This window comes from Pseudochaenichthys georgianus, unplaced genomic scaffold (genome assembly GCF_902827115.2).
Source record: "Pseudochaenichthys georgianus unplaced genomic scaffold, fPseGeo1.2 scaffold_1002_arrow_ctg1, whole genome shotgun sequence".
In the NCBI taxonomy this organism is placed as follows: domain Eukaryota; kingdom Metazoa; phylum Chordata; class Actinopteri; order Perciformes; family Channichthyidae; genus Pseudochaenichthys; species Pseudochaenichthys georgianus.
This window is the reverse complement of record NW_027261982.1, coordinates 3,569-15,038: the sequence shown is the minus strand read 5'-3', so window position 1 is coordinate 15,038 and position 11,470 is coordinate 3,569. Positions and strand designations below refer to the sequence as shown.

The window sequence follows — 11,470 nt, the reverse complement described above, 5'->3', positions numbered from 1 at the left end:
GATAGTCCAATCAGTACTAGATTCCCAGTCTTTAACGATTGGACCCAAATCCCTCCATTTGTCAGTGGCCCCCCTGGCTAGTGAAATGTGTGGGACCGCCCCTGGGATTTGATGCAGCTGGTTTTGTGTGTGTGTTAGTTTAACAGAGATAGCGCTACACAGAGAGTTCCAATACATTGTTTTAAGCATGATCTCATCATTCACACATTGCAAAAAACTCTCATCATCGTGTCTACATGCATCATTATCAACAACATTAGCAGTACAATGCAAATGAGAAGTTTCCATGAACACAGCAGGTGGAAACACACGTTGATGAGTCAAACGCAACAACTCCTGAGAGTCAGGAGTTGTTAACAGCCATTGGTACACATTTAGTAATTCTTTACCATCAAATGTGGGGTTTTGAACCATCAATGGAGTTGGTCGTCGGACTTTGAGCCCCTCATTTGTGGAAATGAGGTCTAAGCCGAAACGGAGAATCAGATCTCGTCCCAGTAAATTTATTGGGCAGACAGATGATAACAGGAAACTGTGTTTGATTGTTGTTGGAAATGGATGGTTATCATCACCACCGTTATCTTTACACTGAAGTGGTATCGAAAACTTCTCCTTCACCGTCACCCCCCCTGCTCCTATCGAGTGAATGAATCTTCCACTAAATTTGCAATCTGGCAGATCTGCCCTTTTTAGCACAGAGTGCGTAGCACCGGAATCAACCAGAAATGTAATATCAACCCCCATTATAGCTAAGGTCAGTGTGGGAAATTTCTCAAATGCTTTTTCCGTGTCATATTTCAAATATGTACCCTCTTTAATCACAGACATTTTCTCTAATTCTTCCAATTTCTCAATCGCGTGTATGATGTGTGTGTGTGTGTGTCACTTCCCTGGTTTGATGTGGTTGGCACGGGGTCCGTCTCCTCGAACCGAACCTCCACCTCCTCCATTCTCTCCCTCCGTCAGTTCGAAGAATTTTGTCTGTTATGATCCGATTTATCCGAGCGAAAGTTCTTTTTCTGCTTCTCGTGTGGGCAGTTAGCGATCTGATGACCCGTCTCTCCGCAGTTAAAACAGCGATTATTGCGGTCTCTTCCCCGTCCTCTGCCTTTTCCTCCCTGGCCACGAAAACCCCCCCGGTTCCCTCTGCCCTGGCCCTCACCTTGGGTCCAGGTGGTTGTGACAGCCTGGACCATGGTCAGCTGGGCCTTGTCTTTGCGGTCCCGGCGTTTCTTTTCTTCACTGGCCTTTTCTTCTGAGAGCCGTCTCTCGGCATGCACGGCATGTCGGCGAATTTCTTCCAGCCGGGCACCGTCCAGTACGCCAATGCAGGAGTTTCGCACCGATGCAGAGATAGCCGGGGATAGGCCGTTGAGGAAAGCGATGCTGAGGTGTGTCTCCCACACTCCCACCTCTGTTTGTGGCTCGGCCCCCGGCTCTTGTTTGATAACCCCGCTATTCTCCTTGAACACTTGTTCTAAGCGGTGGTAATAGTCATTTACTGTTTCCTCCGGGTTCTGCTTACATGCATAGATTCTTGCCATGTCGACTTTGACGGGGAATTTTTTAGTTATTGCAGTCTCTAGGCGGCCCAAAACATCACGGTAGGTAGCGTTCAGCTCATCATCCCACTCGGGTTTTGTCATGTGCTGTTGACCTCTCAGTATTTCGGTGAAGTGGCTGACGTGTGTCGGACCCATTTTCAGAGTCAACAATGTCTTTATCTCCGGCATGGTAGGGGTGAATTGTCTACAGAACATGAGAAGTGCTGCAGCGAATTTAGCACCTCCTAACTCAACATCTGGCAGGTGATCTCTTGATATCTCCTTCATCTCTGCTATGGTCCATGGGCGATAGACTAATGCAGGACCATCAGGTCCGGCCACCTGTATCATAGGACAGGCGACAGTAATATTCTCCTCGTCCTCCTGGTCGTTCTGGTAGCGGAGGCGTCCTTTTTTGTAGAGTTCAGCTTCCTTCGCGTCTCTCTCCTTTTTCTCTCTCTTGTCCTGGATCTTTTTCAGTCTTGCTTCTTCTTCTTCATTTTCTTTTCTCTCTTCGTCTCTTTCCTTTTTCTGTCTGTCCTGCTGTGCAGCTTCTCCAGCGGCGTCTGGTATGTTGACAGCAGCAGCAGCCCCTCCAAGAGCCTCCTCAGCAGGCAGCAGATGGAGAGGTGGAGGAGGGAATGGAAATCCTGAGTCGAGGAGAGGGTCCCGCACGCCTGTGAACAGAGGATAGAGGGAAGCTAGAGGGTAGTTTATGTTGAGGAGGAAACACAAAACACTTTTTCTCTTCCTTTGCACTTTTATCCTCAGCCTGTATCTTTTTTATTGCCGCGGCCAATTGCCTTCTTTCACGGCACTCTGCTTCATCCTCCCAGTATTTTACACACTTTCTATGAGTGTCTAGTTTCTCTAAGTCTTTTACTTTAATTGTACTCTTCTTCTTCATTCCATCTTCACACTCTTGTAATTTATCCCTTTTTTAATTTTTTATTTACTCAAAGAACCTCCCTGAGGAAATCCGAACATTTCCGTCCATATATTTAATTTAGCCAGACTTTCTTCACCATATTTTGCTCGCATGACATCAACTATCGGACCCTCAGGAGGCTGTACATACCCCCTCCCCTGCTTTGCCCCCATAGCAAAATCTTTTAAAGTGTCACCAAAACACTCCGTGTCACCAAAACACTATTAAAGTGTCACCAAAACACTCCGTGTCACCAAAACACTATTTTTCATCCGTCGATGCTAGATATGCCAAATATCTCTGTTTTCGAGCAGTCCCTCTCCTGATGTCATGGAGTTTTAATTACGTTTAACTTTAAACAATTTAGACTTTGCACATCTCACCGAGTATTGAAAGCCCTTTGAGTTCGTTGGATCTCGTGAAGTCAATCGGTTCCACCCCTCACGCTGGTCCCCTCGTCCCGTACGTTTTTTTTTTCCGTCGAGGTAGAGGAAGACCAAAAGATCCCGGAGCAACCCACCAGCGTCCAGAGGTTTCCCCGATCAAGCATACAGAGATCCTGCCGACAACGCCATTTGTTATGGAAATCTGGCTCCCAAACACGGCTCTGGAGAGTACAAGTCAAAAGATCAAAACAAATAAATGGTGAATCAAGCAAAGCTGTCTTTTGGTTATTTATTTGAAGCTTCAAATACACGACATAATAATAATTGTCACCGGTCGGACAGAGTATGGAAAGTCTGCCCGAGAGTGCGCAGGACAATGAAAAAGCAGAGATTATATAAGGAAAGAGTGGGAATATTATAACTCCCCTGTTCACACGGGGAGATTGTTATGAGACACCGTTTGGCCTTGCAGATAGCATAACGGAACTTTGTGTGACTGTGTATGAGTCTCCCAGTCTGCTGAAACAGCTGTGGCCTTGCAGAGACTGGGAAACTCATAAGAGAATATAATAGAATAATAATGGTAAAAGCACAACAAGAGGAAATAAGAAGCATTTGGTTTAAACATATGAAAGATATAATAAGGATAATAATAAGAATGATAATAATAAAATGTTCCACTACATAAGACAACAAGGGCATTTGGTACAAAGGGGAAGGGGCAGCTTCTCCCTCAAAAAATGGGTTATTAAACAAAGTTCCTCAAAAAATGGGATATTGAAGCAAAGTTCCTCAAAAAATGGGGTATTGGAGCAAAGTTCCTCAAAAAATGGGGTATTGGAGCAAAGTTCCTCAAAAAATGGGGTATTGAACAAACTCCACACCGGCTATATCAACCTGTTTCAGCGGAGAGTGGAGTTCCCTGGGCCGTCCTGGCTTGCCGTGTCTTTGTCCCCCCGATCCGCTGACGGCAGCTTCTGGGCTGCCTGCTAGAGAGATGTCTTTCGGATCCTCCTCCTCCGGCCCGCTGATGGCGGCTTCCGGGTCGATGCTGGAGAGATGTCTTCACGATCCTCCTTCTGCGGCCCGTTGATGGCGCCTCCCGAGTCGACTGCTGGAGAGATGTCCTCACGATCCTCCTCCTTCGGTCCACTGATGGCTGCTTCCGAGTCGACCTCCTCTGCGAGGGCTACGTCCGTCCTGATGTCGTCCCCGGTCCTAGCAGGTGGTTTCCCCGCCGCACACTGGCACCAGCTGTCCCCCTTTCCTCCTAGGCGGACGGCATGAGAGGTCCGCTGGGTCACTTGGTCGGGGCCGGAGAGCCTGGGGTTGAGCCACTTTGTCCTGATGACCTTCAGCCAGACGAACTCCGCTGTGTCGGCCTCCTGGGTCCCCCTTTTGGCGCCAGCAACCTGTGTGGAGAAATCTGATACAAATCCCTCAAGCCTACGCTCAGGGCTCCTGGGCCCTCAGCTTTTTGATCCCCCACTGCGTATGAATACAGAATTCCAACAAACTATCATCAAATGTCTTTCTATTATGAATTTAGATGAAATGTATATCCCCATAATGACCTAAACAATAAAGTCTATGGCTTTTACTTCTTTACCAGGCTAGTTACATGATGTTGTCTAAATTAAATTCTGTCTCATTACATTACTATGTTTTAGCTTAACTGTAATATGTTCTTTCTACATTTCAAACCTCAGTTACTTTAATACCTGTTGAAATATTACAAAATTGTTTCATTATCACAGGTCAACTTCTTCAGTATTCCATTCTGGACTTACATCTCTCTGGTAGCCCCTTGGCCACTGATTCTGCATCTGTGTTACCTGTTATAACTCAATCAATATTAGAAACATGTCAACATCCATCAAACAGTATCTTATCCCCAGATATGGAGCAGGTCAATTCTAAAACTGTCAATCAATGGTCAGATTGAAAAATGTAGATGTGAAGTTTACACTCCCCCTTTTTACACATGAACTCATGTGTAACAAAATCCTGTATGGGAAGAAAACCTTCAGGTAATAATGGATTATAAGAAAATACCAAACATTATTCACAAATGTACATCCATCATTTTCCACAGTCCTAAAATAAACAGAATCTTCATGTTTTAGTTTGAATTTCACATTCTGCAAACAGCCACCTCCTGTGGGAGTGAAATATCATCAAGTAGATTAGAAACGGGTCACCAATGCGGTGTTCCAATTCTGTGGAATTGTAGGAAACCTCTCATTTCCCACAGAGCCCCAGAAATAATGTGTAAGTCCAAAAGCATGCTTGATTAGTCATTGTTTTAAATCATGCATTGCACTGATCACATGCAGACATACACTCACACTGTCAGGTTGTAAAGTCAAGTTTGGTCAGGTTCACCCCAGAGTCAGTCATTGACAGTGCCTTCTCAAGTTACACTGTCGGTCAGGGTCAAAGGTCAGTTGGTCTCAGTCTTTTTGGCCATGTGTCGTGCTCTGCAGAGACTTTGACATGTCAGCATATAGGCCAGTATCCTTTGTCCACAAAAATCCATCATATATGGAGCGCCATCATTAATTAATTCATGATTACAACTATAATGTTCAAGATATCTCTAACTTTTCATTGGGACAGCTGTTTCCCACATTTCCTGCAACTTGGTACAAAACTCACTAGTATAATAGATCAGAAACTAGTGCCTATAATTATTTTCTTGAGTCAAAACCTTATCAGGATCTGTAAAGCTCTGCTATGTATTTCATAACTCATTATATTAATTTATCTTCAATTATGGTGCACTTAAAGAACAATGTTACCCTCTTTAACAGTGCATGGAACCTTGGGTGTCCGAACATGCAACAATTACTCCCTACTTTATCAAGGATTTAAAAACAGAAGTCATTTCGTATGTCCATCCGAAAGCCCTCCTATGGTAATAACTATGCCACAATGGTGAAACCAGTACCTCAAATTGAAATACTATATTTTGTTTAGAACTAGCTTTCCCTTCAACATGACCTATATAAAGAAATATTTGTCTGATCTTATAGAGCTTTTACTAAAACTCTCCCTTTGAACTGATCAATACTGTAACAAATTAAAACACTACCAAATTCACACATGAATAAAAACTCTAAAAGAATAATTTGTAAACATGATGAAAAGATTGAAGAATATGGTTCTACTCTGTACTCCTAACTCCCAAACACCCACTACTTAAAGTCTAGTGCATACTTCCATCATGCCTTCCCCCCTTTCCATCAGTGTGTTTTAGGAGGATTGTTCACTTCACTTTAATAGTTTTCCTCTTTACCGCTATTTTTAATTTACCAATTGATTAATTTATGGTTAATACATCTTCTTATCTTCACTTATTTATCAAGTCAATTCAAGTTCTTTACAATACATTAGTAGATACCTTGTGGAGTATTCACAATAACTAATCCTCTCTAGGGTATGAAATCCGTTCATCTCTAAGCAGATACTATTTCCTTATTTATCTTTTGTTCATGATAACAATGGTATAACAACCACACGTTTTACCCATAGCTAGTTTCTATAACAAGATTATTATGTGTGACATAATAATCAGATGTCTTGTTTGCTAACCAAGAATATTAAACTTTAATCTTTTCAGTATTCCAGACCATCATTTAAACAAGCAGCCTCTTATCTAAACACTAAGCATTAAGGTTTCTACACCACCACCTGGGAAACTCTTGCACAATTATGCTGTAAAATCATTGCATCATTCATCCAGAACAATCTGAGACAAGCATGTCTCAAGATCTTGTCATAATGAGCACAGTCAGTGATGCAGCTGTAGTCAGTGGCAGGGTCCCCAAAAAAGCTAGGACCGGCCCTGGTCAGTGGGCTCCAAGGAAACTCTCCCTGGCATTGGGATGAGGGAAGGAATCACTTGGCAGACACACGTTGTCCTCTGTCCAGCAGAAATCCCCCAAAACCGCAGTACCTCTTCACACCACTGTTGCCTTAACAACGAGGCACAAGCAAAATGTCAATATCTCCTCAGAGATGCGTTCTTTGCACACTTCTTCTGTTTGCAGTGAGCAACTCTTCACCAACACACTGATTCAGAGAACCCAAAAGGTGGTGCACACCTATCCAATGCTGCTGTAATCACATTCAGCTACTGAGAAAAACTCAATTTAAATCTCTCTCCCAACGGGTTACAAAATAAAACGGCTGAGGTCAGGAATGCTGAAACATGTGAATGTTAAAACAAACTAATGATAGTAGTCGGCCTATTCTTTATTACTTCAGTTCTAAGTTAATAGGCAAAACAAAGACACCCTCCCTAACCACTATACTAATCTTTTATCTACTTGGTTAATTCTATTCATTTTCAAATTGTTTATCTAAGTTGTGTTACAAGCATGGTGAGGTTGTAACAGAATACACAAATAACTGTATTCAATCCGTGCCGTATTTGAAAACTGTAATGCATTAAAATCAATGTTTAAGGACGTAATATAAGTTAAATATATTGTTAAGCTAATTACTGTTTTATTGTGAAGGCATCTCTGGTGAACAGTGGCCTGTGGCTTTTATTTTGAAAGGAACGCGTTCCGGAAATATACTCCGTAATGTGAACAGTGAGTTTGACTTCTAGAAACACAGAAAGTTACGATAACAATCGTTTTAATGCATTAAATATAGTCATGAAAGAGACAAGGAGGGGAAAAGGCGTGTGGAAGCAAGCAATGAACTGAAAATGCCACCAATCCTCTGTTTTAACGTGATGGCGGACATTGAAAACCGAAGCGGGCATAAGCACCCCTGTCATATAAACATTAATAGATTCCTTCTGACTGACAAGCGTTCAAAAACCCTTCTGCTTATCACTTAGGCTACTACTTTTTGTTTTATTCATAACCTAAAAATACAATTGTGATGAATAGCTTGCTCTTTTTCTGATTGAAACAAAGGGTCTACTCTTCTACAGAATCAGAAAGTACAAATACTGGCTCCGGCTGGAGCTCTCAGCCTTTTCAAGAGAAGGGGGGCTTCTTTCAACAACTAACAACAAACTATTGGTATACCAAAACATTTACCAACATAAAACAAGGTCTTTACGAATCAACAATGACAACCAACAGACAGAACAATCAACAAACAGATCAATACAACTCCTAAATAACATTACAATATATATTTCTTACAGTGAGTTTGTTATCTAATGTTTAACAAATTATCATCTTTCTATGTGTAATCTAGGTGGAATAATCCACTATTATATTCAATTTGAATCAAACTTTAACCTGCATGTACTTCATATACTCAGCAAACTACTTTCTACTTTCCCTCAACGTTACTGTATGCAATTAAGTTCCTCTGAAATATAATTAAGTAAGATTATCAGTTAATGACGAATAGTGTAAAATTCACAATGCAATGTTTCTTATTTATTTAAATGCAGGTCTCCCTTGAAAAAGAGATCATTGATCTCAATGGGATTTTACCTGGATAAATAAAGGTTTTGGATTTAATTGAAATATCTACGACACATTGATCTATTAATTTTCAATGTTATCCACTCCAACTTCAGACCACTCGATTATTCACTCCTTGTTTTAAATTCAACGCTCTTTCTTCATGCATTTAAGAAGAGAGCAAACAGGAGAGAGAAAAAAGAAGGAGGGGGGGTGTGGGTACTCTCACAGACACCCCGGCTGGAACAGGCATTCCAGGAGGAGGGGGGCTTCCTTGAAACAAGAATGACTTTGTATCTATTTATCTGACTAGGTTAATATGTGTTCACTTGTATTTATTAATACACTGGACAAATCTTGTCGTTACTCTTAATGTCCTTATTCTTATTTATTTGAATGTCCTGTTAATTCAGACGTGCACACAGTCTGAATTCAAAGTTTTCAACGTGGAGCAACACAGAATATTGAAGAACAGAGGGCAGCAGCTGACCACAAATGAGCTTCCCCTGTCTGATGAAGCTCTCAGCTCTGCAAATCACTATGTCACTTATGCTCTCTTTTCTCAATTATTACACAGATTTGACGTAACAAATGACACAGAGTTTATTCCCTTATACATTCTGTCCGGCTTTTTTGTGCGATGTATTATTTCAACAGATAATTCAGGCTTTTGAGAGTGCTTCGACACCTCTCTTTTAGAGATGTGACCCTCACATGGAGATTAACCCAAGCCAAAAAAATCCTTTATCGTCACGTTTTAGCCGTTCAGATCAACCCCACAGCAAGAGTTTGCGAGATCCGGTCATTTCAAATAGATTTTTGAAAGTTGAGTGTCTCCTCCTGTATATCCACATATAATATCGACTTCAGCTTTTTGTCAGCCTATAGTCCACAGAATTTTCCCAGCGAGTCACTCGTGCAGGACTAGACTACCTCACGGAGACCTCGCTGGTTCACTTTACTCTCTTTTTAGTGAGCTAAGGTACTGGACTGCAATACCAGACTCTTACACACACTTAGTGCCCTATTGGTCAGGAATGCTCCACCTGACTCTTATAGTCACCTAGTGCTCCATAGGTCAGTAATGCTCTACCTGACTCTTATAGACACACTATCTACAGTATTGTATTTTTACACCCACTTAGTGCACCATAGGTCAGGAATGCTCCACCTGACTCTTATAGTCACCTAGTGCTCCATAGGTCAGGAATGCTCTACCTGACTCTTATAGACACACTATCTACAGCACTGTATTTTTACACCCACTTAGTGCTCTATAGGTCAGGAATGCTCCTCCAGGCTCTTATAGTCACCTAGTGCTCTATAGGTCAGGAATGCTCCTCCAGGCTCTTATAGTCACCTAGTGCTCTATAGGTCAGGAATGCTCTACCTGACTCTTATAGACACACTATCTACAGTATTGTATTTCTTTACCGTGACTAAGAACACTGAGAACGCCGATGACAACTCTAACATTTTTGTAGCAAAGCCAATCACAGATTTTGGTAATCAACAGGTATCTGTTTTACCTTTGTATCATGTAGGACGCCCTGGTGTAGTTGTCAGTGGTGTCCAGGTGTCCTCCCCTGGACTGAATTCGTCCGCTAGCTGTCGGTGGTCCTCCTATAGACCAGCACTCATCACGTCGGGGTCACCAAATTGTAGGAGCAGACACAGTTGTGGTGGCTTAAAGCCCAGCTCTGCTCCGCGCCGTCCGTTAGATGAGCCTGGTCAGATTAATAAGAAAAGGAGTTCAAAACACCGGCATAAAACGAAAATACAGAGTGCCCTGTAACAGAGCACTCCGGGCTCCCCGCTCCACTGCTGTGCGATACAGGTATCGGGACAAGCCAGTCAGAAACAGGGGGCCCCGTGCATGAATAAACAACAGTATATATGGACATTTTGGGGCGGACAGTCACTGCTTATCTTCCACCGGACTTCACTCCTTTAATTTCCCAGGGAAGGTTTCACACAAACTATTCTTTCCCAAACAATCAAACATTGTACACAGATATATTAGTATCAAACATTGGCCCCAAAAAGAACCTTGAAAAGGACATGTGTGTGTATTTGGTAAGAGGAAGTGTGTGTGTGTGTGTGTGTGTGTGTGTGTGTGTGTGTGTGTGTGTGTGTGTGTGTGTGTGTGTGTGTGTGTGTGTGTGTGTGTGTGTGTGTGTGTGTGTGTGTGTGTGTGTGTGTGTGTGTGTGTGTGTGTGTGTGTGTGTGTGTGTGTGTGTGTGTGTGTGTGTGTGTGTGTGTGTGTGTTGATATCTTGGTCAGGGAGTGTATTGTGTGTGTCAGGGTGTCTGGGAAAGTGTATGTAAGAAGGTTTATATATATAGGATTACTTAAAAACAGTCCCAAATAATACATGTTCACTTCAATACAGTTCAAGATAATACCTGTTTACTTTAATACAGTTTAGAACAATATCTGTTTGCTTTATGCCGAAGTAACAACATACTGATACCGGTTAGTAAAAACCATGCTTTGACAAGTCTGCAGACAGACGGCAGGCAAAAAACCCTTTTTAAAATGCGTGTTTTCTAAATGTAGCTTGGCTAAGCTAACGTTATATATGCTCCGACCGTCCACATTCACAACAACGGCCTATACAGACATAAATAAACCAGCGACTGTATTCGCCATGACACAGACAGTCTGTGGTTTGTACTTGTTTAACTTGTGTCTAGTTTCTGAACAGATATGAAGAGCTGTGAGCTGTGAGCTCTGAGTGCTAAGAGCTAACGCCTGTGTTGTTTTTCTGGGGCTCTCATTGAATATGACGTCACGGCTCCGCCTACACTGCGTTACTATAGTAACTGCCCCAGTTCCTAAACTGTAATGGAAGCGCAGCATTAAAGTGAGCCGGGCCTAATAAGGCCTAACCAAACCGAGCGAGGCCGAGCGAGGCCGAGCGAGGCCTGCAGTGGAAACGCGCCATAAGAAGCCCTTCCAATCTCACAATGCCTGCAGTTGTATGAATGTGAAGATCTCTCTGTTAAAGGTCACATGTCATGGCCATTTCCACTGATCATAATTCCATTGTTGAAGTCTGCTAGAATAGATTTATACTGTGCAATTTTCCAAACTCACATTGTTTGGCATACAGCATCTCTGTAAACTACGTGTATTCACTCTCTCCACTAAACGGCTCGTTGCAGCTCTTGC

The 11,470-nt window shown here is 42.4% G+C and overlaps 1 protein-coding gene across 1 annotated transcript; it reads right to left on the bottom strand.

Annotated features, from left to right (window-relative positions):
* Nucleotides 1-962: 962 nt before the first annotated feature.
* On the bottom strand, nucleotides 963-2,900 carry LOC139433158 (uncharacterized). The gene is made up of 2 exons (XM_071202036.1): nucleotides 2,856-2,900; nucleotides 963-2,221 (listed from the first exon to the last, which is right to left on the bottom strand). Exon 2 carries the CDS (start codon nucleotides 1,893-1,895, stop codon nucleotides 963-965), a length of 933 nt encoding a protein of 310 aa, XP_071058137.1. The 5' UTR covers nucleotides 1,896-2,221; nucleotides 2,856-2,900.
* Nucleotides 2,901-11,470: the final 8,570 nt, after the last annotated feature.